This window comes from Marmota flaviventris, chromosome 1 (genome assembly GCF_047511675.1).
Source record: "Marmota flaviventris isolate mMarFla1 chromosome 1, mMarFla1.hap1, whole genome shotgun sequence".
Taxonomy (NCBI): domain Eukaryota; kingdom Metazoa; phylum Chordata; class Mammalia; order Rodentia; family Sciuridae; genus Marmota; species Marmota flaviventris.
Window position 1 is genome coordinate 205,839,672 of NC_092498.1, and position 23,613 is coordinate 205,863,284.

General features: G+C 59.0%; 2 protein-coding genes and 2 long non-coding RNA genes across 6 annotated transcripts; 3 read left to right on the forward strand and 1 right to left on the reverse strand.

Annotated features, from left to right (window-relative positions):
• The first annotated feature begins 86 nt into the window (after positions 1-86).
• Insl3 (insulin like 3) lies at positions 87-2,985 on the forward strand. 2 transcript variants are annotated; one of them, XM_027932046.2, is made up of 2 exons: positions 87-1,225; positions 2,508-2,985. In XM_027932046.2, exons 1-2 carry the CDS (start codon positions 1,036-1,038, stop codon positions 2,705-2,707), a joined length of 390 nt encoding a protein of 129 aa, XP_027787847.2. In that variant the 5' UTR covers positions 87-1,035; the 3' UTR covers positions 2,708-2,985. The 2 variants fall into 2 exon arrangements, 1 of the variants encoding a protein (XP_027787847.2); XR_003582295.2 differs by lacking the exon at positions 87-1,225 and adding an exon at positions 1,236-2,427 and having other exon boundaries at positions 2,508-2,597.
• A 1,376-nt stretch (positions 2,986-4,361) lies between these two features.
• On the reverse strand, positions 4,362-23,068 carry B3gnt3 (UDP-GlcNAc:betaGal beta-1,3-N-acetylglucosaminyltransferase 3). Of its 2 annotated transcripts, none has more exons than XM_027932045.2 (4): positions 22,938-23,068; positions 9,419-9,478; positions 7,202-7,820; positions 4,362-5,809 (listed from the first exon to the last, which is right to left on the reverse strand). In XM_027932045.2, the coding sequence occupies exons 3-4, from the start codon at positions 7,772-7,774 to the stop codon at positions 5,258-5,260; spliced, it is 1,125 nt and encodes a 374-aa protein (XP_027787846.2). In that variant the 5' UTR covers positions 7,775-7,820; positions 9,419-9,478; positions 22,938-23,068; the 3' UTR covers positions 4,362-5,257. The 2 variants fall into 2 exon arrangements, with proteins under 2 accessions (XP_027787846.2, XP_071457328.1); XM_071601227.1 differs by lacking the exon at positions 22,938-23,068 and adding an exon at positions 10,513-10,516.
• LOC117794786 (uncharacterized) lies at positions 11,566-13,807 on the forward strand. The gene is made up of 2 exons (XR_011704229.1): positions 11,566-12,888; positions 13,453-13,807. It is a non-coding gene; the product is annotated as an uncharacterized lncRNA (long non-coding RNA).
• Positions 15,068-17,382, forward strand: LOC139701701 (uncharacterized). Its single transcript, XR_011704230.1, has 2 exons — positions 15,068-15,324; positions 16,099-17,382. It is a non-coding gene; the product is annotated as an uncharacterized lncRNA (long non-coding RNA).
• Positions 23,069-23,613: the final 545 nt, after the last annotated feature.

Genomic DNA, 23,613 nt, shown 5'->3' on the forward strand with positions numbered 1-23,613 from the left:
ATTTGTTGGTGTACTTGGCGTCTGAGGGTCTGACAGGGCTGTGGGCCAGGACACTTTGGGGGTCCACTGTGGGATTCTTGGGCCAGACTGGGGAGGAGGGCAAGTGGGGGAGATCTTGGCCAGAGGACAGGCCTCCTCCCCTCCAGCCCAGCTGCCGGCCTTGGCTCAGACCGTCCTGGGAGAGCTGATTACAGGTTCCTGGGGGGCGGAAGGAACAGCCTGCTCTGGGGTCAGAGGGCAAGGCTGGACAGCAGAAGGCAAGGCTACCAGAATGGGGCCAGCCTCAGCTGGGGCAGGCCAGCCCCCATGACGCAGAGACGGAGAAGGGGGGAGACAGGGAGGCTAAGCGATGGAGGCCAAGAGACTTAGAAGCAGAGACCAAGGACCTCAGAGGTCTCCATCCCTGCTCTCTCAGCCCCAGCAAGGCCCCGATTTGATGGGAAAAGGGAGGGAGGGGGCTGCTCTGGGAGGGAGCCAATCCGCTGCCCACCCAGCTCCCCTCTCTCAGCCTCAGTTTCCTTCTTTGGCAAAAGGGAACCATAAGATTCCCCCCACCCACCCCCTGGGCCTTGGGCAGGCCCAGGACACACGGGCTGTGCCGGTCTCCAGCCTGGCTCCTGGGAGACCCTGTGTGTGGAGACCCCCGCCCTGGGGCTTGGAGGAAACCCAGGCCCTGCTCAGTCCCCTGGGGCCTTGGACAGGCCTGGGGTCCCTGTGTGGACCTCCGTTTCCTCAGTGTGCAGTGTCAGGGACAGGAAGTGTCTGAATGCTGCTGAGCTCAGGAGACCCCGTAGCCCCCCATGCTGGCTGGCTTCCCCCTTTCTTTCTCTGTCTGCTGTCCATCTGTCTCTGTCTGTCTGTCTCTTGGGGACTGACCCAGGTCGGGTGCATTCATTTGCTCACACAGGCCCTGATCCCACCCTTGACCTTGGCCCCGCCGGGAAGGCTGTGTTCCTCCTCCAAGGGCCCCCAGCTGGGGCGGCCCAGGCCCTATAAGGGGAGAGTCCCCGGTGGGGCTGGACGTCTTCTGCCACCATGGACCCTCGTCTGCCCGCCCGGGCACTGGCGCTGCTGGTCGCGGCCCTGGTGCTGGCGCTGGGCCCCGCGCTCGCCCTGGAAGCGCGCGAGAAGCTGTGCGGGCAGCACTTCGTGCGCGAGCTGGTGCGCGTGTGCGGGGGCCCGCGCTGGTCCCCCGAGGCTGGGAAGCCGGCGCCAGGCGGCGACCGTGAGTGGGGACGGGCGGGGACTGCGCTCGGGGATGCCTGGGTGGAACAGGTGCAGGCGGGCAGCGGTGAAAGTCGCCAGAGGCTGGGTCCCCTGCGGGTGTGGGGACCGTGGGCGCAGGAGAGCAGGACATTCCAGTGCGCGGGTGGGACGCTCTGTATATAACAACATTTTGATTTTGATGAATTTTCCCCTTAATTTTGATGTATTAAAGATTTTTGTTTTGAGACAAGGTGTCCCGAGCTGCTCAAGGCCTCGCTAAGTTGCTGAGGCTGGCTCTGAACTCGCCATCCTCCTGCCTCAGCCTCCGGAGTCGCTGGGAGACCCTGACTCTATATACAACAATAAGAGAGGGGCTGGGGATGTGGCTCAGGGCTAGAGCTCCCAGGTTCAGCCCCCAGTGTACATGGGAGGGTTATTGCTTTATATTTTTTTATTGTCATTGTCGTGGTGTTGGGGTTGCCGGGCACCAGCTTTACCACGGAGCCCCATCCCCAGGCCCTAAAATATTCGTCTTGGTTTTTTGCTGCCTTCTCTGTGCCTCTTCCTCCTTACTCTGTCCCTGAGTCTCCTGTAGAGGGTGCTGGGTCCCTGGGTGTCCCCTTCCTGCACACGTGTGCACCTGGAGGGGCCCCACCAACTCTGCACCTTGGGGAGTGTGTGGCTCCATCTCTGACCAGGTCTTGGACCTGCTGGGGAACCAGCACCATCTGCAGCTCCAGGAGCCCAACATTCTTTGGGTCGGGCTTGGGGCACGCAGGTGGCAGGTGGGGACATGTACAGCTGGGGACGTAAGTGTGGGCATGAGAGTGGATGACGGAACAAACAGCTTCCTGTGTGTGCAGGGGCCCCAAATAAGCAAGCCAGTTTCTCTCTCTCTCTTTCTGTACCGGGAATTGAACCCAGGGGCCCTTGACCACTGAGCCACATCCCAGCCCTATTTTATTTAGAGGCAGGACCTCACTTTTGCTGAGGTTGGCTTTGAGCTCACCATCCTCCTGCCTCAGCCTCCTGAGTGCTGGGATGGCAGGTGCGCACCACAGCACCAGGCTTTTATTTTTTATTTAGAGACAGGGCCTCACTAAGTTGTTGAGGCTGGCCTCAAACTGACTTTCCTCCTGCCTCAGCCTCCTGAGCCGCTGGATCACAGGCGCTGCCACCGCACACAGCCACTCCCTGTTCCCTGTGCATGAGGAGCCTCTGGTGGGTCCTCGGCTGGGTGCACACAGTGTGGGGTGTCCTCTGGGACCCCCGTTCCCTGCTGACTTCTGCTCTGTCCCCAGGTGAGCTGCTGCAGTGGCTGGCGGGAAGACACCTCCTTCACGGGCTGCTGCTGGACGGGGACACTGCGCTAGTGCCCGGCCCCGGGGCCCTGCTCCCAGCTTCTCACCGCCGCCGACGGGAAGTGGCCACCAACCCCGCAAGGCGCTGCTGCCGCAGTGGCTGCACCCAACAGGACCTGAGGGCTCTCTGTCCCCACTGAGCCCTCCCTGGGGGTGGTCCCAGGGACAGGCCCAGAGGCACAGAGCACTGTGATGACCGGGGGCGGGGCATGGGGGTTGCCTGGGACAGGCGCTCACCACCTCTGCAGGCCACTATGAGCTGTCCTGTGAAGCCACCTGGGGACACACCGCAGCCTGGACTTGAGGATCCCCCGGTTCATGGAGCTGACACACGGGGCGGCGGGGCAAATGTCCTCTTTGAGAGGGGTCCCAGACGCTGCCCTCCTTGTCCCCGATGGGAAATAAACAATCCAGAGCAGCTTCGCGTGTTCTCTAGAGAAAGGGACGAGCCTGGGTCTGCCCTGCGTGGGCCCGTCCTGATGCCACCCTGAGGATCACCCAGTGCAAAGGGGGAAATTGAAGCCCACAGAGGGGCACCCAGTAGCCCGCTGCAGGGCTTCTCCCAGCTCCCCTCCAAGGGACCCCCCACCTCCAGCCCTGGAGCAGTGGACACAACCCAGAAATTCCTGAGTGACCATCAGAGTGGACATTTATTACTCCAGCTCTGAGCGTTCCTCTCACCGCAGCCTCCCTCCACCCTGGGTGGGGGATTGTATGATAGGACCCTTTCGCAAGACTAGTGAAGCATTTGGCTCAGTGACCCATTTACCTAGTGCCCAGGGCTGCTGTCACCAAGGACCACAAATTGGATGACTTAAACCACAGGAACTTATTCTCCTTTGGAGGCCGCTGGTCTGGAGGCGAGGTGTTGCAGGGTTAGAAATCCTTAGTGTCTCGGTTTGTGGCCACATCGCGCCACCGCTCCTCCATCATCACGTGACCTTCTGCTCTGTGGGTGTCTTTCAAACACCCCTGCTGGGTTTAGAGGCCACCCTAATACAGCCCTCAATATTTACCTTAATTCCATCTGTAAAGATCCTCTTTCCAGATAAGGCTGCATTCTGAGCTTCTAGGCGATATGAATCCATGTGGGAGGAGGAGGAAGCGGCCCAGGACTGCAGGGGAGCCGTGGGGCAATGGGGAGCCAGAGAGGGTGTGTGAGTGTGAGCAGGGACAGGGCGGGGGCAGTTGTGGCCTGGATGTCCCCACCATGCTGGGTCCCCTCACCTGGTTTTGGGTCTCCAAGCCCTCACCACTCTGGTGCCTGCCTGTTCAGTCTTTGACAGGTTTGCCTTTTTGTTACAAGGTGGGTCCGAACGGGGACCCTTCCCCCAGGAGGCAGGAGGAGCACCCGGCAGGGTGTGAGGCACACAGTAGGCGCCCAGTAGATACTTGGGGGAGGAGAGGAGGGTTGGAGATGCGCAGCCATTGTCCTGGTGGGAGGAGAAGCGAACGGGGCCGGATGGTGGCCCCACAGGATTCAGAAGGGGGTCTAATGTCCCAGCTGTCAGGAGCAGTGCCACCCACCGCCTTTCACTCCAGGTCCTGCAAACCCACAGCCTGAATCAGCCTTGGCAGATGTGAGCTGGGGGCAATAGGGAGCCACAGAGGGCGTGTGAGCGGGGCTGGGGTGAGGTCCATATGCCTGACAGAAGCCCTCTGCTCCCACTTTCAACCACCCACTGCCGCCACGGGTACTTCCTCCTGAAATCTGAGACTTGAAGAGACAGATGTCGACCAGTCTCTCGTTAACACTTAGAAACAGCTTTTTTAAAAAATAAATTGATTTCCAGGTTTTCACAAAATGCTTTATTCCCTGAGGACACTCTGCCCAGCTGCCTCATCCCCACGGGGCCTGGGGAGCTCAGGTCCCGCCTGGGGGCAGCAGGGAGTCACCAGCTCACGTGGACCCTCCCACCTGTAAAACACACTGGGGCCGCCTGGGGACCTGTCACCCCTTCCCTGGGCAGTGGGTGGGTGAAAGTTGGCCCCACTCTGAACTGTTCCCTGAGCTCTTGGGGGGGTGCAGGTGTGGGGACAAAGCCCTGCTGGGGACCCGGAGCCACTCTGAGCTCCCACAGCCTGACGCGGACAGCTGTGTCCCTCCAATGACACTCGATGCCACAGGTGAGGCGGGGCGGGCCGGTCTCTCTCTAACTGAGGGGCCTGAAGCCCACAGAGGCATTAGGAGTAGAGCCGCCGGCCCAGGCTGACCACTGCTTCCCACTCCAGTGGACACAGGGGCCCCTGGATGGCCTTGAGCTGTGGCTGGAACTATCTACCACAAAATGACCAGAGCACCAGTTGGAAGGAGGGGTTGTGTCAGTCCAGTCTGTGATTCAGGTCAGAACTGGGAAGTGGGGCCTTCACCCAGGGGACCGGAGGCATCCACAGCTGGAATCCTGGCAGAGGGGCTTCCCGTCATCAGACACCATGGAAAGGTGCCGGTCACATTGCCTGGGTTTGCTCCCGACGGGAGAGGGAACTCTGGAGCACAGACCCGGAGGGTTTTGAAGGGTGTGTAGGAGTTCGCCAGGCAGCGTATTCACTCCTTAGACCCCAGGGCTCCTTATGCTCAGCTCCCCTGGGAAGACCAAGTCCTCTGCCTCCCGCTTCCCAGGAGGAAGGGATCCTTCGTTTTTTGTTCAAGTGGAGACAGGAGCTCAGTGGCGGGGGACCTTGAGGTGACCTTAGAAGACCTGCACCCGCTTGCCACAGGTGAAGTCAGGCTGGCTCAGCGCGTCCCACATGAGCAGCATCTCGTAGGGCAGGAAGCGGTGCACCAGCAGCAGCTCCCGGTAGAAGCAGGGGTCAAAGGAGGACAGGCCGGTGGACGGGGCTTGCACCCCAGCTGTGCGGATGCCGCTGTGGGAGGTGGGCTTCAGCCCCTCGCGCTCCAGGCACATGCCCAGGAAGACGTCGTCAATGGGGAAGAGGTCCAGGGCCGGGGCGGCCCTGCGCAGGGCGGCGGCGGTGAAGCGGGACAGCAGGAAGCCACCTCCCCCGCAGTAGGGAGGGTAGCGCTCCTCGCGCGTCACCACCTGGGGCACGTAGTACTTGCTCCAGGGAACCCGGATGGGGCCCACGTTCTGGATCAGATGCCCCACGAAGAGGTGTTGGTCGGGGTCAAGGCCCTGCAGGTAGGTGACCATGTTGTCAGTGTGTGCAAAAACGTCATCGTCCCCGTTGAGCACGAAGCTGGCGTGGGTGCACCTGGTCTTTTGCCACTCGAGGAACAGCACCTGCAGGGCAGGAGGGGTGTCAGCTTGAGGGCTGGAGTCCCTCAACAGGGATAGCCTGTTACTGCCACTCTCTGGGGTGACCTGGGTCTCAGTTCCCAACTTTCCCACAGGCCTCATTATGGCACCTGCTTCCCCAGTTGGTGGAGCTTTGTAAAGAATCAAGATGTCCTGAAAATTGTGCCATTTATATTTATTGTGATTCCTTTTAACTCCACCTGGCTGAGCCCTGTAGTTACTCATGTGACTACTAGTTGACACCTACCTTTCCCACTGGTCTCTGGGCTCCCTCAGGGTGGGACAGTGTCTTTCCTTTGTATTCCATCTCCCCAGCACCCAATATGGGGCCAGCATGTCACTAGCGCTAGGTGCATGCTTGTCAAGGTGAAATTTACTGCACTTATGCTTTAAGAAATCCCAGCTACTTGGGAGGCTTGAGCAGGAGGATCTCAAGTTCAAGGCCAGCCTCTGAAACTTAGTGAGGCCCTAAGTGAGTCGGTGAGGCTCTGTCTCTAAACAAAATACAAAAAGGGCCGAGGATGTGGTTCAGTGTTAAGCACCCCAGGGTTCAATCCATGGTGCCTCAAAATGTGACCTTGGGAGATAGGTGTGGTCCTCAATCCTGGTAAGGGAACAGACAGGGCATTGAGCAAGGTGACCCATGGAGAAAGAGTCACCAGAAGCCTTGGCTCCAGGCCTATGTGCCCCTGTGCTGTCCCCTAATGTGTCTCCACTTGGCTTTGCTCTTCCTGCTGCCCTGGGCTGGGTTCTTGTCCATCCAAAGGTCCTCATTGAGCACTTACTATGTGCCAGGACTGAGACACAGACCCAGCCTCATGGGGAGATAGAGCCAGCACAAATAAGTGAGAGGGAGCCCCTGTCACTGCCAAACTTAGCTGAGCACCAGTTGCCTGTGGAAGTGCCTTAGGGTTTTGTTTGTTTTGTGATGCTGGTGATGGAACCCAGGGCTTCAGTCATACCAGGCAAGTGCTCTACCCCTGAGTGACATCCTATCCCAAGATGCCTTACTAATACTGTCTTATGTAGTCCCCAGAGCAGCCCTCAGAGGTGGGGGGGGGGGTGTCTAATTCACATCCCATTTCCCAGGTCTGGAAAATAAAGGCACAGAGAGGCAAATGAACTCCCCCAAGGCCAAACAGCAACCAAGAGGCAGAGGCTGGATTTGAACCAGTGTCATCCCAGCAGATCTCTGCAGGTCATCTTAATCCCTCTGCCCTTCCTCCCAGTCACCCAGGGGAGGAGCAGGTCACTAAAAGGACAGCGAGGTCAGAGGAGGGGCAGTAGAGGGATGAGCGGAGGTTTCTGGTCCCCTGGGCCCCTGGAGGCAGGAAGGATCTGCCAGCGCACCGCCACCCGGCGCCCGGTCGCGCCCACCTGCTTGAGCGTGAGGTTGAAGAAGGAGTCGTGGAAGTCCCACTGCAGGATGTCGCCGTGCGTCCGCGCCTCCAGCTCCAGCAGCCGGTTGACCTTGCGGGCCTCGTGCTGGTGGCCGGCGCTGCCCACGAGGAAGAGGCGCCGCAGCTGCGCGCCCCGCACCTGGCGCTCCTGTCCCCACGTGCGCCGCACCAGCTCCCGGCGCTCGTAGTTGCTGGGCGACGACTTGATGGCCAGGAGCAGGAACACGGGCCGCGCGCACTTGTCGGGCGACGCGTCCTGCAGCAGCGGGAAGCTGCGACAGTGGCGGTACAGCAGGAAGTCGCGCACGTGCCGCGGCTGCCCCGCAAAATCGGGGTGCGCGGCGGCGGAGGCGTTGGCGAGGCACGGGGCGGGGCGGAGGCGCGCGGGCGGCGAGGGCCAGGGGAGGACGTCGGGGGTCCCCAGGGGCTTCTCGGGCAGCAGGCAGCTGGGCGGTGTGGACACGTGCAGGCTGAAGAGGACCAGGACGGCGAAGGTGGCCACGGCCAGGACCAGGCCCAGGTCGGGCCGCAGGGGGCGCGCACACCTCATCCTGGCCAGCCGGGCCCGGGTCCCAGGAGCAGGCCGTCGAGGGCTCCTGTGGAGAAGGACGGCCTGGAGGGCTGGCCACCGCCGGGCACCCCCAGCCACCTGGTTTATCCGGTCTCCCCCCCCCCCCCCCAGGCTAATCATGTCCAGAATCTCTCACCCAGCCCCCAGCCGGGTTCTCCCCACTCCTGCTTCAGAGAGCACCAAAGAGCCACCCGGGGGGAGGCAAGGAAGCCTTTAGATTTTGTGGTGCTGGGGGTTGAGCCCAGGGCCTGGTGCATGCGGGACAAGCGCTCTACCAACTGAGCCACATCCCAGCCGGAACCGCTTTGTGACAGAGGAGGCGGCTGGGATCCTTTCCACCTCCCCACCAGGAAGCTTTGAGCTTCTGGTTACAACAGTTCCCATTCTTCCTGTTTCTTTCTTTCTCTTTTCTTTTCTTTTTTGGTACTGGGGATTGAACCCAGAAATGCTGAACCACATCCCCAGCCCCTGCTTTTTTAGTTGTAGATGGACAAAATATCTTTTTTAGATTATTATTTATATGCAGGGCTGAGAATCCAACCCAGGGCCTCACAAGTGCTAGGCCAAGTGCTCTACCACTGAGCCACAACCCCAGCCCCCTTTTTATTTTTTATTTAGAGACAGGGTCTCACTAAGTTGCTTAGAGCCTCCATAAGTTGCTGAGGCTGGCTTTGAACTCATGATCCTCCTGCCTCAGCCTCCTGAGTCCCTGGGATTACAGGCGGGGGCCACTGTGCCTGGCCATTCTTCCCGTTTTTAGTGGTCCTCTAACCTGACCACGGACCCTGGCTCTGCTTACATCCTTCAAACACAGCAAGGCTCAAACAAAGCCATCTTCCCTGGCAACCTCCTACGGATGCCTCAAAACCCATCCCAAATGGCCCTTTCTCCAGCAAGCCCTTGTTGGTCCCTCTGTAAGGGTCCCGGTTGGCCCTTGTCTCTAGTCCTTCTCTCCCTCCCTGGCCCGGTCCTGATTTCCTGGCGGTGTCCATGTCTGGCTTCATCTTTCCCAGTATGGAGGCAGCTTGTAGGTTTGGCATCACCCAGAATGAGGCAGACACACGGGGAGGAAGGGAACGTCTACTGAATTCACAATTCACTCAGTGTCTCTCTGGTGAACTTATATGTAGCCTTCAAAACCCCGGCTGTCATGATCCTTCCTCCTGTAAACTTTCCCTCCACGCATCCAGGCAGAGCCCACGATGTCCCTTTCAGATTCCTTCCCCAGGCTTCCCCGGGCACCTGCAAAATCCTTTTGTTGGGCCAGGTGGGTCTGTGTTGTTCTCCAGCCTTGAATTGAGGATCTACTTTCTGGTGAAGCATGACAGGACCAGATTAGACTCAGGCAGGACTTTTCTATTCAGCAAATACATACTGGCACCAGGGAGACCCGGAACATGGCAGTCTCGGAGAGCACACTTTAGGGTCCAACTTCTGGGTTTGAAGTTAATTCTCTCATACCCTGGCTGGGCCTCTCATTCCCTGGGCCTTGGGTCTCCTCAGATGTAGAGGGGACCTCCAAGCAGCCCCCAGCTCACAGGGTTGTGTGGCCACAAAGGGCACCAGCCACTTGTGCATAGTGGCACTTGAGTGTTTGTCGAATGAACATCTGAACGTACTCACCTTGGACTGTCTTGGGGTGCCTGTGCTGAGCTGGGGTCTCTTCTGTCTCCCCAATGGCACCTGAAAGAGTACAGGGCGGTCAGAGGGTCCTGTCAGGCCTCTTTAACCCCGAGTGACCCCCCTCCCAGCTACAGGCTGGGAGCAAGGCAGAGAGTAGCTTCCTGTTTCTATCTTGGGTAAAAACTTAGCATGGAAACCGGGGACAGGGCTTCCCTTGCCGACCCACGAGGCCATTTCCCAACATGTTCCTCTCAGCCTGGCCAAGGTCTCCTGGGCCAGATAGACATGTGCAGCCCCCAAAACAGGGCTCAGATTCTACACCGCAGGTTCCACTGTGTGACCTTGGGAAAGCAGCTTGCTGTCTCTGAGCCTCAATAGAAACAAGAAGAATCAACCCTACTAAAAGTACCATGGACAGTTTCTCCTCCCATACACCGGGCGTGGTCCTGCCTCAGGACCTTCGCACATTCTCTTCACTCTGTCTGGATTGCTCTTCCCCCACCCCCTAATCCCAAGCAGTTCAACTCCTTCCTGTCATTGCACAACTGTCACCTTCCCAGGAAGACCTTTGTGGGTGGGACACTAACTATTCTGATCTGTATTCATCTTACTACTTCTTTTTTCTGTAGCACTAGTCACCGCCTAAAATACATAATGAAACTTTTTAAAGGGTTTTTTCTTTTTCCTTGACCATTTCTCCACCACAACGCGTTTTCCCATTTTATTCCCAGCCTCTATGTGCATAGTAGGTGCTCAATAAACGTGTGACTAATGAATGAAAGAATGTTGGGTCGCCACAGCCCCTGGAAAAAACCCCGATTCTCAGGATAATGCACCACATCTGTTCATGGCCTGCGCTCCTCTAATACACCAGGAGCTGGGGACGCATCGGTGGATAGGCGCGGGGGACACGTGGGTCCCGCCACTGTGGGGCCCACACCCTGGAGTGTGGTGAACAGCAAGTAACTAATTCAACCAAGGTGACGGGAGAGGAAGACTCAGGGGGGAGTAGAGAAGCAGCTCAGGCTGGGTTCCTGGCTGGGCACACACCACGTCACCGCTGCAACCCACGACGGGTGGGGACTTCTCACCAGCCGCCAGGCGGTCAGCTCTGCAGTGGACACCTGCGCAGCTTCCTCTAACCCAGTTCTGTTCTGAGTCTCTCCCCCCCTCCCCCGAGGCGGCTCAGACCCCACAGGCCGAGGCTCAGCCCCCAGCTGGCGCCCCATGCCCAGCCCCAGCCCCAGGGGGTGTTCTCTGGGCTTCTGGCTGCAGTCGGGGTCCCGGCCCTTCCTCGGGTCTGGTCAGTTTGCTCGAGAGGCACCTGCCCACGTGGAGCCCTGCCCCCAGACTGCCAGCCTCCGCCCTGTGGAAGAGCCTGGCCTCGAACCTGCGTCGTCCTGCCTCAGCTCCCTGGAGCCGCTGTGAGGACAGGTGTGCCCCTGGCCCAGCTGCAGCTCTTTTGCAGGTGTGGTGGGGCACGCCATCATCCCAGCCGTCCGGAGGCTGAGGCAGGAGGATCGCGAGCTCAAAGCCAGCTTCAGCAACAGTGAGGCCCTGAGCAGCTCAGTGGGACCCTGTCTCTAAGGAGAAGACAAGATGGGGCTGGGGACGGGGCTCAGCGGAGGAGCGCTGGCCTGGACCGTGAGGCCTGGCTGGATCCCCGGCTCAGCACAGAAAAATGAATATAGAAACAGGCCGCGAGCCGCCTCCGACTGAACCAATCAGAGCAGCAACACGAGCCTGGAGTCAGCTCCCAGATCAAGACAGAGTCACACGTAAAACTCGACACAGAAGGGACGGGACCAGGTGTGCACAGAACCCGGGGAGTCCTGAGCGGTCACCAGGACCCCAGGCTGAGCAGCTGCTGGAAGGTGGCGTGTGGCCAACAGCCGAGGCAGGGGAGCAGGAGCAGGGGGTCCCGGGCAGAAACCCAGGTCCCCTGTGTCACCCGGGACGGCCTTGCCACTGGTCTGTCCGAGAGGCTAAAGGGGAACCCAGGGAGGACCATGTCCACCAAGGAACCCAAACACAGGATTTCCAAACGTGTCAGGGACGGGGAGGGAAGTGACACAGTGACCTGGCCATCCAACCAGCGTCTGCCACAGGGCCTGTCACCCAGAGGAAGGAGGGACAGCCGGGTCTTCCCTTCCCTGCGGGCTGGCCGGCAGTCAGAGGTCGTCCAAGTCCCTGCGCTCCGGTGCCTCTGATCCGAGACCGGCTTAGACCAGAGGAAGAGCCGCCCCGGCTGGAGCAGTAGGACTGAAGGGCCGCCTTCAGGTTGCGACTCCCAGAACTGAGGGGACATGAACGTGCTGTCCTGGGGGGAGGGCAGAGTGTCCCGAAGGACGCGGATGGACAGGCTCCCGGTGCCAGGCACCCTGGGAAGGGCAGGGAGCTCCCTGGGCGTGCCGCTCACGGGAACCTCCGTCTGTCCCCACCTGAAGCCCTGGAAGCCTGTCCCTAGGGGTCCGGAGGCTCACCCCCAGGCAGGGCTGCCGAGATCCTTGGCCACTGCCCAACTCAAGCCTTAGCCCCTCTGCCCTTCCCTGAGGTTGGGGGTAGGGATGAAGGTCCCCAGCTTCCTCATTCTGTCTTGGTGAGCAGCCCCTACTTGAGAGGCTACCTCAGGGCTGCTGCCACCAGTCACCTCATTAGCATACAAAGACACACTCCCTGGGAGATTCCCAGGATTTTAGGAATTGTATTCTAGGGAATGGGAAGAAGACCAAATGTATTTCCCAATATCCTAGGAGGAGATGGGGTCTGGGCTGGTTTGATTTTAAGGTCTGGTTGACATCTGGGCTGAGAGATGAATGAAATGCAAGGAAAAGCCAGGATGGTGGCCACCTGGGAGGGAATAGCAGGTGCAAAGGCCCTGAGGTAGGAATGGGCTGAGTAGCCGAGGGCCCTTCAGGAAAGCTGGGCGCCAGCCCTGGGGGCTCAGCCTCTGGAAGATAGGTCCAGGAGATCCAAAAATTCAAAGAGCTGAATGCTGAAGGAGATTTCAGTTTCACAATGGAGACGGTCTCCCAGCCACATCCTGCGCCTCCATAGAAAGACCAAGTCACCAAAGAGGAAATCACATGAAGGAAGCCAGGGCATCTCCTAGATACCCCAGCAACCAGGGTGCTCAGATGGTAGGGAAGAGGGTGAGTCATGAACCTAATTTTAGGGCATGAGATCCAGTGGGTAGAAATAGGACATTCAGGACTTTTGAAAAGTTTGGGGGGTGAGGCCCTGCCCCATCTGCAGCTTACAATCTAAGCCAATCTCTCTCTCTTTTTTTTTTTTTGGTACTGGGAATTGAATCCAGGGACCCTTAATCACTGAGCCACATCCCTGTCCTTTTCTATATTTTATTTAGAGACAGGGTCTCACTGAGTTGCTTAGGGCCTCACTAAGTTGCTGAGGCTGGCTTTGAACTTGTGATCCTCCTGCCTCAGCCATCCAAGCCGCTGGGATTACAGGTGGGCACCATTGCACCTGGCTTAATTCTTAACAGAGTAACTTAGTCCCAAGGGACACCTGCCTGGGGACATTTGTGTGTGTGTGTGTGTGTGTGTGCGCGCGCGTGCGCATGTGGTTTTAGGGATTAAACCCAGGAGGGCTCTACCACTGGGCTACATCCCCAGCCCTTTTATATTTTTATTTTGAGACAGACCCTTGCTTAGTTGCCTAGGCTGGCCTTGAACTTGTGATTCTCCAGCTTCAGTCTCCCGAGTTGCATGGACAGCTGCATCCAACTGTATGGGGACATTTTCTTAAAAAAAAATCAATTAATTAAAAAAAGTTTGTTTGAGCCAGATCTCAGTATGTTGCCGGGCTGGTCTCAAACTTCTGGGCTCAAGGGATCCTTCTTGAGCCTCCAAGGCCTTGGCCTCAGCCTCCCGAGTCACGGGGACACAGGCTCGCGCCACCTGGCCTGGCTTGGAGATATCTTCGGTTGCCATGACTTGGGGGGCGGGCAGGGGCCTGCTGGGGACCTTTTGGCTGGAGACAAGCACATTGTGTAACATCCTGCACTATTATAGCCTGCTCCAGCACAACACCCACCCCAACGGATACTTGACAGCTTGAGGAATTTCCATCAAAACCAACAGATAACCCAGAAGAGAGAATTCAAAGTGAGGGGCCAGGTGCACAGCTCAGGGGTCGGCACTGAGACCTTGGTTCCATCCCCAGCACCGGAAAACCAAAGGAGAAAAAACCTAAACCAAACCAAGACGACGACAAAGCCCACCAAACAGCAGCAGCCACAAAACCCCGGGGAGGGGGAGGGGCAGGAAGAAGGAAAAGGAGGGACAGTTCCTGAAACTGGGGCTGGGCACCCAGGGGAAATGGAACCTTGGACACGGCTACTTGGCTTTAACGGATTCCATAACTGCCTATTCTGTTGCTTGCGTTTTATTTTCATGTTTATTTGTAAGAACTTTTTAAAAGTTTTTTTTTTTTGTAGTTGTAAAGGCTCACAATGCCTTTATTTTCTTTTGATGCGGCCGAGGGTCAAACCCAGCGCCCGCCTCCCCGGTGCCACCCGTGCCACCTGTGCCAGGCAAGCAGAGCCCAGCTGCAACCCCAGCCCAGAACTTTTTGCTTAATCTTTGTTGGCACCTCTTTTTCTCCTCCGGGTTGTTTTCTCTAACTGGAGGGATTCTGGGGGCTACCCTCGTAGATCCTGGCAGATCCCATCACAAAACTCACAGATCCCCCATTCACCCAGCAGGTGCGGCGGGGGCGACGGGTCTGAGCGGGAGTGGGAGGGGCCAGGTTCTCTGTCCCTTCCTATCCCCTAGGGTCCCCTACACGCCCATTAATGCAAACTGGATCCTCTTTTTCTCATTCACCAAGGCACCCACTGAACTCAGATCCCTTAAGGCTTCACACCCGGAATGGATCTTCGGAGCCGGCCGGACTGGAGGGAGCAGGCACCTGGGGCTCCTCTCAGTAGGAGGCTGGACCAGGGCACCACACTGGGCTGTGCCCCTGCGGTACCCACCCATCCGCAGAGGTCTTGCTATCAGCGGGGTCGGGACCCCACACCTGCCCTGGGAGACACGGGGCGCAGGGTTCCCTGGGGGCCAGGGTCGGCTTCCTGGAGGAGGTGCACAGGGCTGGGTGTTGGTGGGCAGCCCCTCGAGGCCCGGGTTCGAGTCTGTGGTCCCCAAGATCCTGGGGCCAGCAGCCTTTCCTAGAAGCCCCTACCTCAGAACACACACGGAGATCACTCATTCATTCCACAAGCACGTGCTGGGTGCTTGTCACCACCCTGGACGCCCCCCCACCCCCAGTCAGATGTGTGTGTACCTGGGGGACCTTCCCGTACACCCCAAGCAAGCTGTGGATGCCCTGGGGCCGCCAGCTGGGGTCCTCTAAGTCAATCCAGTTCGGACAACCAGGTACCTGCAGTCCCACAGGTTGAGGCTCAGTCCCCAAGACTGTCCCCTCCCCCCACTTCCAATGCCCACCATCAGCCCAGGTGGGTTTCCAGGGTTTCTCACCCACTAGTTGGAAATCTGTGCTCCCAGACCCCTCTTTGGGTCCCGTTAATTTGATGGAGTAGGCCACAGAGCTCACGGGGCAGCGGGGGTCGGGGGTGCAGAGATGGCGCAGCCCGAGGGGCGGGAGAAGGGGGCGGGCTTTCCCACCCTCCCCGGGCAGCGCTGATGGGTTTTCCCCTGGCCTCCTTGCACAGGTATGATTGGCAGCACCATCGGCCAATCAACTCCCCGCCAGCCCCCTCCCCTCCCTGGAGGCTGGGGTGGGGCCGACAGTCCCAGCCCTCTAATCCTGCTCCAGGTCTTTCTGGTGACCAGTGTCCCTCCAGGAGCTACCCACAGCTGCTGCCAGCTGCCTCATTAGCATTCAAGACCCTGGGGCTGCAAAGATTCCTCAGGTGTTAGGAGGTGCGCCAGGAACTGGGATGAGCCCTAATCTGTGCTTCCAGCTAAACCCAGGACCCCACTGCAGGGAGGAAAACGTTCAAGGGGTTCACGGGAAATGCTGGGAAGCCGGGTGGGTGGCTCCGCCTGTGATCCCAGCAGCTCCAGCTGCAGGCTGATTAGCGAGGCCCTGAGCGGCCCGGGGAGACCCTGTCTCTAAGTGCAATATAGGGGCTGGGGCTGGGGCGCTGCCGGCAGAGCGCTTGCCTCACGTGCTCAAGGCCCGGGCTCGATCCCCAGCACCGCACACACACACAAAGTGAATAAAACATAAGAAGGGCTAAGGACGTGGCTCAGTGGTTAAGCACCCCGGAGTTCTATCCCCAGTACAAAAAAAAAAAAAAAAAAAGTGCCTGGGGAGACCCCAGGACCCCCCCAGACCTCACCTGGCCCCTTCCCAGCGGGAAAGAGAACTTGGCATCAGATTTTAACTCCATCCCGAAGCGGCCAGGTCCTGTTTGGCCCTCAGTTCACCCCGGGGGGGGGGGGGGGGGTCCTAACCCAGAGATGCCGAGAACCCACCAGGTGTGTGTGGAGGGGGGGGAAGGGACAAGGGTTTGGCATATGTCACCACCATGCGGTGGTGGCCTCAAAAACAGTCAGGTCATGGTCCTGGCTCCTTTGGTCCCCCCAGAAGCCCCCACTTACAGCTGGGGACACTGAGGCTCAGCATGGAGCAAGCTCAGAAGCCAGAACTCTGAGAAGGGCCTGCCCCCCACCCCCCCAACTGCCTTCCAGAGCCAGTCACAAGGAGTTGTGTCGTGGGTGACACCAAACGTGGAGGGACAGAGAGCCTGGGGACACAGGGGCACCCACGCTGCATTGCCCACCCCCGCGTGGGCGGCCTGTGAACCTGTGGCACACAGGAGCCCAAGTCTTATCTGACGCACTGGCTGCTGGGCCATGGAGCACTTATTGAGCACCTACTGTATGTACACTGGGTTCTGGGGCCACCCGCTCTGCCCTGTGACATAGTAACCAGAAGCAGCTTTTATAAATGCTGTAGGGGGAAGAGGAAGCAGCAGGGGACATGATCGAGCGGGCACCAGGGAGATTCTGAAGGATATTGCGGAACCCCCCCGGGCCGGGCCCTGGGGAAAGGTCACTGGAGGCAGAGGGCACAGTATGCACAGAGCCCCGAGGTGGGCACAGGCCTAGGGTGCTGGAGGGGGACATGGAGGAGACAGGAGGGTTTCTGGACCAGCCTGGAGTCAGAAAGCAGAACCGGGCCGACCGGGAAGAACCTCATGTTCCATGCGGGAGGCGGCGGGGCTGCGGGGGCCTGAGGCCTGAGCCACTCCATTTTAAAAACTCCAGTTGGAAACCTGCAGTGTCAGCAGGCACAGCCACAGGGCCCCCAGTGTGGCTCAGAGAAGTCACTTCCCCTCACCCTGATAAACAGAGTCAAGCTGACCTCGCCTGATAAGAGGGAAAGGCGAGAAGATCAGGGTGGGGACCACCAGACCAGATGCTCCTGTCCCCAGAGAACCTCCTGTCCCACGGTGGTAGCTGATAAGGATTGAAAGGGGGGTCAAAAGCCCCCAAATGTTGTATAAATAATAGAGCCGAAGAGCCTGAGGAGGACCTGACATCCCGTCACTTGTCCTCACGCTGATCCTCTGTGTGATCCTCACTCCCTCAAACTCTACCGCCTCGTCTGGCCCCGGGTGAGAGCCGCAACTTCTCCCGACGACCCCCTCCTCAACCGGCCGCCCACTCCACCCCGGGAAAAGCCTGCCTTGGATGCGGACCTGTCACCGCGCTCCGAGTGAGTGTGCATCTGCTGGACTTGGAGCCTAAGGCTTGCGACTTTGGAGCTTAGCACACAGAGGGACCTTCTGTCGGGAGACTATCTTGATCAAGTGTGTTTGCAGAGCTTAGACTAATCTAGAAGGGTTTGCTGTGAGTGGGTCATGTCGATTGCAGTGCCCAGCCTCAGGGACTGCCATTTCCTTGGTTAAGAACCTGTGGAGTGAAGCTGTATGGAGCGATTTGAGGAATAAAGCATTGACGAGGGCAGAAGTGCATGGACATTCTTCCTCTCCTCCCCCTGGTGATAGGGAGCCATGGAGGGTGTGTGAGTAGGAGAGGAGACTTTTAATTTATGCTTTTAAGAAGTCCCCTGTGGCCACCAAGGGGCAGGGGTAATCAGAGCAGGAGGAGAGGGCAGGGTGGCATCTAGGTTGAAGTACTTGGGTCTGGGAAAAGGGGCAGGTTGGCGGGATACAAGAGTGGGCGGGCTCAGGTGACATGGGTGTTGGAACCTGGATGTGGGCGTGGACAAGAAAGCGCGCGGGAACAGAACGGGAGCAGCCTCAAGTCTCACTGGGACGCGGAGGGAGACCCAGCCCAGGGGCGGGAGGGAGCAGGTGGACCAGCACAGGCCCCAAGGCCCCTCAGGCTTGCAAAGGTCAGGCCTAGCCTGGGGAGCCCCAGGTGAGAGGAGGGGACTCACAGAGGACAAGGCCACAGCAGTGACATCCGGGATGACACTCCAGGACCCTTATCTGTTCCACATGACCAGACCAGTCAGCTTCCCCCAGGCTGTTTGTCTTCATGCACCAGTGCTGCTTTGCCCAGCCCAGAGTCTGCTTCCTTCAACACACACAGAAAAGCCACTTCTATTCACTGGCCAAGACCCAGGAGCCTCCCCTGGGGGTGTGGCTGCTGAATGTGGCCATCTCAGCGCCCACAACCTCTGCCCTGCCCACCAGCTCCAGCCACACTGACTTCCTGAGCAACCTTTAAGCATCCGAGCTCCATGCTGCCCCAGGGCCTTTGCACATGCTGCTGCTTCCACCTGGGACTCCCTTCCCTCTAGCCCCTGCCTACCCGGTTCTCTTTAATCTTCAAGTCATAGCTCAAATGTCACCTCAGCAAAGTTCTGACCTTCAATCTAAACCACCCACCCCACATCTGCTCTTCCCTGAACCATTTCAACCAGAAGTCACCGGAAACTGACTTGCTGATCTTCTGTGGGTCTCCCAGCCAGCCAGGAGCCCCAGAGGGGACTGGGTGCTTCGTCCTCTATGGCTATGTTCCTACCTAACACTCACCAGGTCATTTTCTCTCGTCTCACTTCATCCTCACCCTCCCCTTCCACCAGTGTTCGGCTTCAGAAAATGGGTAGATCTGTAGCTTGAGGGAACACACGTCATGTACAAGGTCCTGGGTTCCAGCCTCAGCATGAGGAGGAAAAAAATAAACAAGTAGAACCTGGGCTGGGGTGTGGCTGGGTGGTAAGAGCCTTGTCCAGCTGGGGGGGGGGGGGCTATAATCCCCCCGCAGCTGCAGAGGCTGAGAGAGGAGGATCCAGAGTTCAAAGTCCAGCCTCAGCAACTTAGCAAGGGCCTTAGCAACTCAGAGAGACCATCTCTAAATAAGAAATAAAAAGGGCTGGGATGAGGCTCAGTGGTTAAGCTCCCCTGGGCTCAATCCCTGGACGACCCCCCCCCCAAGAAAAAAGTCACCCCATGTTTACCAAAAACACAAACATAAAAGAAAACAGAAGAAACAAACCAAAAACTAAGGGGGGGTCCAGGTGGACCTGAAGGGCAGGTCCTGGATCCAAGTCTTCTGCAAGAAATGGGCAGCTCAGGAAGGCCGGTCACCGGAGTTTGTCCTACAGGAGGCGCCCTGACCCCGCCAGCCCTGACCCCGCCAGTCCTCAGCAGGACCACGTCCAGGATGGCTGTGGCTCCCTAAGTCCGGGACGCTCAAGCGCCTTCTGTAAAGGTGCAGTGTTTGCATAGAAACTACGCACAAGGTCCTGTTGACTTTAGATGACCGCAGACTCGCTCCCCCTAGGGCAGGGAGGACACCCGAGGACGCAGCGTGGCTAGGGAATCACGGCCCCAAAGTCTGTCCGTGTTGAGTCGGAGCTGCCTGTGAGGGACCCCTGGGCACCTTCGAGATCCGGGCACACTCTGTACCCGGGATGAAGAGAGACAGTCCCCAGGCACCAGATGTTTGTGATCTCTAAATATTCATGAGGCGTTGTCCACGGAGCACTGAATATTCATAATCCATTGAATATTAACAAGCCCTGAGATACGCAGAAGTGCCGACCACCCAGCTGAATTCATTTTGGGAACCCCCCACCCGCCGCCGTGACAGCACGGCAACCTCATGTCCCTTGCCATCAACCCAGGTGATGGCCAACCTGAGTGCTTGTCCTGGGTAGGTGTCCCTCCAGGCACTTCTGTCCTCCTCAACAGGAGGCCAAGTGACAGGAGGGGTTGAAGGTTGCACGGGAGGCAAGCCCCGCCCACTCCCACAGCCCAGGCCCCGCCCCCTCTGACCTATGCCCACGCTTGACCCCAAGGGCCCCCTGCCTGACCCCAACTTGGGGGCCTCCACCCCCTCATGACGCTTCCACTTTCCAGATGAGAAACTGAGTCTCAGAGTCCTGGAACCTTCTCTAAGCCTGTCCCACCTGCGCTTTTACCCCCAGCCCAACTCCAGCTTTGGGAGGGGAGTAGCCCAGCCCCAGCCCCAGCCCCAGCCCCAGCCCCAGCCGGTCTGTTTCCCTATCAGGAAGATTGGGTCCTTGAAGTAGCCATGGTGGCCCTTGGCAGCCCACTGACCACCTGTGGGGCCCAGGACAAGTAGCTGGGTCCCCTAGACCTCGGAATCTTCCAGGGGGATGGTGGCAGCTGCCAGCCAGGTCCCAGCGGCAGCGGGTGCGAGCACTCCATCCACATCAGTGACAGCTTCTGCACGTTCACCAGCCCTCGTCTGGGATTTGAATGGGGGCATGGAACCTTCTGAGGACTTTCTCAGAATGTTCTGGAACACTCTCACACAAGTGAGGGGTCAAGGGTGATGGAAGCAATTAGAAGAACCCCCCCTTGTGTGCATAAGGGCCACGCGCCAGCTCCGCATGGTGACCTTTCTTGTAAGGGACATGTCTGTGAAGGGCCACCGGTATGTTAATATCAACAGCAGTCACTGTTGTCACCTACATGAAGCCCTGACTCTTGGAACAAGTGCTGACCTCCTCCTGAGTGTCCCAAGCTGGGTCTAGGTTTGGGGGACTCAGCCAGGATAACAGAACAGCCCCCAGGCTCATGGAACTCAGGTGCGCATTGGGGAGAGAAAGGTAGCAAAGGGTAATCTCTGGAGCTGGACTCCAGGGGGGAAGAAACTCTTCCCGCCTCTGAAGGAGCCCCAGTGCCTCCCTCGGGGCCTTCCAGGGGGTCTTGGTGGACAAGATGGGCACAGAGAAGGTGCCCAACTGCCTGAGGTCACACAGCCCATGGAGACTGGGGCGGCTCCTCGCCTGTTGGTACCGGCTTGCTCTACCCAGGACGATGGGCAAGCCCCTTTTTATGAAGAACGGGAGTCACTTTTACAAACAGAAAAGAAAGAAGAAAACTCCCAGTAAAGATAATTCCTTAGACAGGCTCATTATAGCCAGAGCTGCTTCATAAAACCATGTGCTGCCCCAGGGCTCCATGTCGACTGTGCCCCGGGCTCTGGGCGAATACCTGGGTGTGGAAAGGGTGGGGGACGTCACCCTTTAGACCCTGGCTTCCTGGTTTCCAGGTCAAGGCTCAATCCCCATCAAGGCAGTTGCGGTCACAGTGATTCATTTAGAGAGCTGTCGTCCCTCTCTGGGGAAACTGCCCCGAGCCCTGGGGATGGATCCAGCGTGAGGCAACCCCAGCCCGGCTCCCCTGGGCTCCCCTGCTAGGGCGGGAGACCTCCCCTTAGAAGGTGGGCTGGGCTTCCCGGCTTAACCCTTCCTGTGTTCCAGGGCAGATGGGGGACACTGACGTCTCATGGGCCCCACTTCTGGGGACTTCCTGGACCCCACACCTTCAGGCTGGGCAGTGTCCTATGGTGCTGCAATAAGTCGTGCTACTATCACACAAAGATAAATACCAAACCAACGGGTCACAGAGCTGTGTGATCAAGATTAGAGATCATGTGAGCGCCCACGTCTGGCCACCTGGCCACCGTCTGCCTGTCTACACCTGTCCTCACAGGACGGCAGGGCTGGATTAGACCCTTTTGTATCGAGGGGGAAAATGAGGCACAGCACCATCAACTCATCTAGGGGAGGCTGGGTGGAGGCCCAGGCGGCCTCCCACTACCACTTGATGGCATTTCCTTTAATTTGCTCTGTCGATAATGAGCTCCCCGTCATGGGAGGTGATCAAGCCACACCAGAATCCCACCAGGCAGAGATTGTTCTGGACCTCTCCCTGGCTCATGGGGTGGCCCCAGACAAGTCCCTTCCCTGCTCTGGACCTCAGAGGCTGGTGGCAAGAGGAGAAGTCACTTAGACTTTCCCAGTTCCTCTTGGGTCGACCCAGCTGTGCCTCTGAGCAGCCTGAGCGGGCTTATGGGGGTTCTCTGAGCTCACAGGCTCCAAGGCCCCTTCTCCTGGTTCCCCAGAGCCAGAGCAGCGGTCAGAACCTGCCACACCTTGGGAGTGAGGGACGGGGAGAGGGAGGGCGACGTAGCTGGGCCAACAGGACCTGCTCATCTAAGCCAGGTGGGGGCCCAGCTGTCCAACTCAGGGGCCACACCTTCTCCTGACTCCTCTGCGTGTGGTAGTGGCCTTGGGAACTGCTAGGCGTCAGGAAGGGCTGGCCGCCCAGGGCTGGCCCCAGAGCCGGCATTGAGGCAGCTCCCCTTGGGACCTGAACCTCTGATCTGAACTACAGAGGAGGGTGTCTTCCCGCTGGGAGGGCGTGTCTCAGTTTCCACATCTAAAAATGTGGCCACACACAAAAAAAAAATGCCTCTGAAGGGAAGTTGGTCAGAAGGGTGACCCCATAATTATTATTAACATAATCATGGTGACGGCTCATTGCCCCCTGAGCGGCCACAGTACTTTTCCACCCTCCTCCACAGGGCGCCTGCCAGGAGACCTGCTTAACACAGAGGGAAACTGAGGCTCCAGGCTTAAAGTCACGTGTCTAAGAGTCCCTCGTGGCCAGCAGGACACCCCATAATAAAAATTCCCTTCCTGGCTGAGCAGTCAGGCACCCTCCTCAAATCCGGGTCACTGTCTCACCTCAAGGAGGAGAAACTGAGGCCAGGCGACCAGGAACAACTTTACCAAGCCACAGAGCCGGGACCTGAAGGAACCCCGGGAAACCTCACGTTCCCGAAGGTGGCCCAGCCCCGGCGCAGCAAGAAGAGGTCGGGGATCAACCGCGGTTCCCTCCAGAAACGACAATCAGCGCCCTCAGGAGCTGGGGGACAGTTCCTGGACAGCCACCCTCAGAGGGCTAACAATCGCCACAACTGGAACAGCGACCGGGTGGACGAGGGCTGAGTGCCAGCCGCTCCTCCGGGAGAGCCGGCCCAACCCTGGCAGGAGGCGGGGAGCAGGGGTCCCCGGGGTTAGGGAGGCTTTGCTCCCCGGCCAAGGCCACAGGTGGCCTTGGAAACGCCGGGGATCAATGCTGCCGATGGGCGGGGCCAGCCGAGTTCCTGCGACTCGGGGCTGCAGGATGTCGCTACATCTTCAGGGACTTGCTAGTGGCTCCCTGGACCCTCCTTGCCTCCTCCCGGTGCCCACTCCCGGGAGCCGCCAGGTCCTCAGGGTCCCTAACACTTACCCGCCAGGCGACCGTCCAGGCCCTGCCCTCCTCCCCTGGAGCGGAGAAGGGCTCTCACCAGGCGGAGCCCCCGCCTCCCGGCCTCGCTCCTTCCCGCTGCAGCCTGCGAGCCGCGTCTCCCGGACGCGCGGAGTCTCCGGGTGGCCCAGGCGCAGCGCCCTCCGGCCCCGCCCCCGACACGCCCCCGACACGCCCCTTCCCCCCCGGCCCGGGCCAGCGCCGGACGCTCGGGGCCTCTCCGCTCCTCCCGGGCCCTGGAGCCCACCTGGGTCCGGCGCGGCCAGGGAGGGGGCTCCCCGCGGCTGGAGGTGGCCGCCGCCCTGTGCAGTCCCTCGGCTCAGGGCCCCGCGCTGCGCTGGCCCAACGTGTGCTCAATGAAGAAATGATGAGCTGGGAGGCAGGCTGGACCCAGGGCTCCAGGGTCTCTGCAGAGGGTTGGAAGCTTCCAGAAGCCCCAGAAACCTGTCCCTCGCACCTCCTCCCCCGGACTTCCGGAGGTTTTGGGCTTGACATTCAAAAAGGTTCTGGAAGTGGAAAGTCAGATTTGGGATTGGGGGGGCGGGGCTGGGTTTGGGGAGGATTTGAACTCTGTCCCCTGCTGCCTCCAGGGTCTATAGAAGTTTCTAGGCTTGGAATGTTGGGATCAGGAGCTGTGGGGTGAGGGTCCAGGTGTATG

What these genes read in the sequence shown, in the direction of transcription:
- Insl3 (XM_027932046.2), top strand. Translation starts at nt 1,036, where the DNA reads ATGGACCCTCGTCTGCCCGCCCGGGCACTGGCGCTGCTGGTCGCGGCC. An exon ending in GCCGGCGCCAGGCGGCGACC is followed by an intron (nt 1,226 to 2,507) that starts GTGAGTGGGGAC and finishes CTCTGTCCCCAG; the next exon opens with GTGAGCTGCTGCAGTGGCTG.
- B3gnt3 (XM_027932045.2), bottom strand. Translation starts at nt 7,774, where the DNA reads ATGAGGTGTGCGCGCCCCCTGCGGCCCGACCTGGGCCTGGTCCTGGCC. An exon ending in TCAACCTCACGCTCAAGCAG is followed by an intron (nt 5,810 to 7,201) that starts GTGGGCGCGACC and finishes CCTGCCCTGCAG; the next exon opens with GTGCTGTTCCTCGAGTGGCA.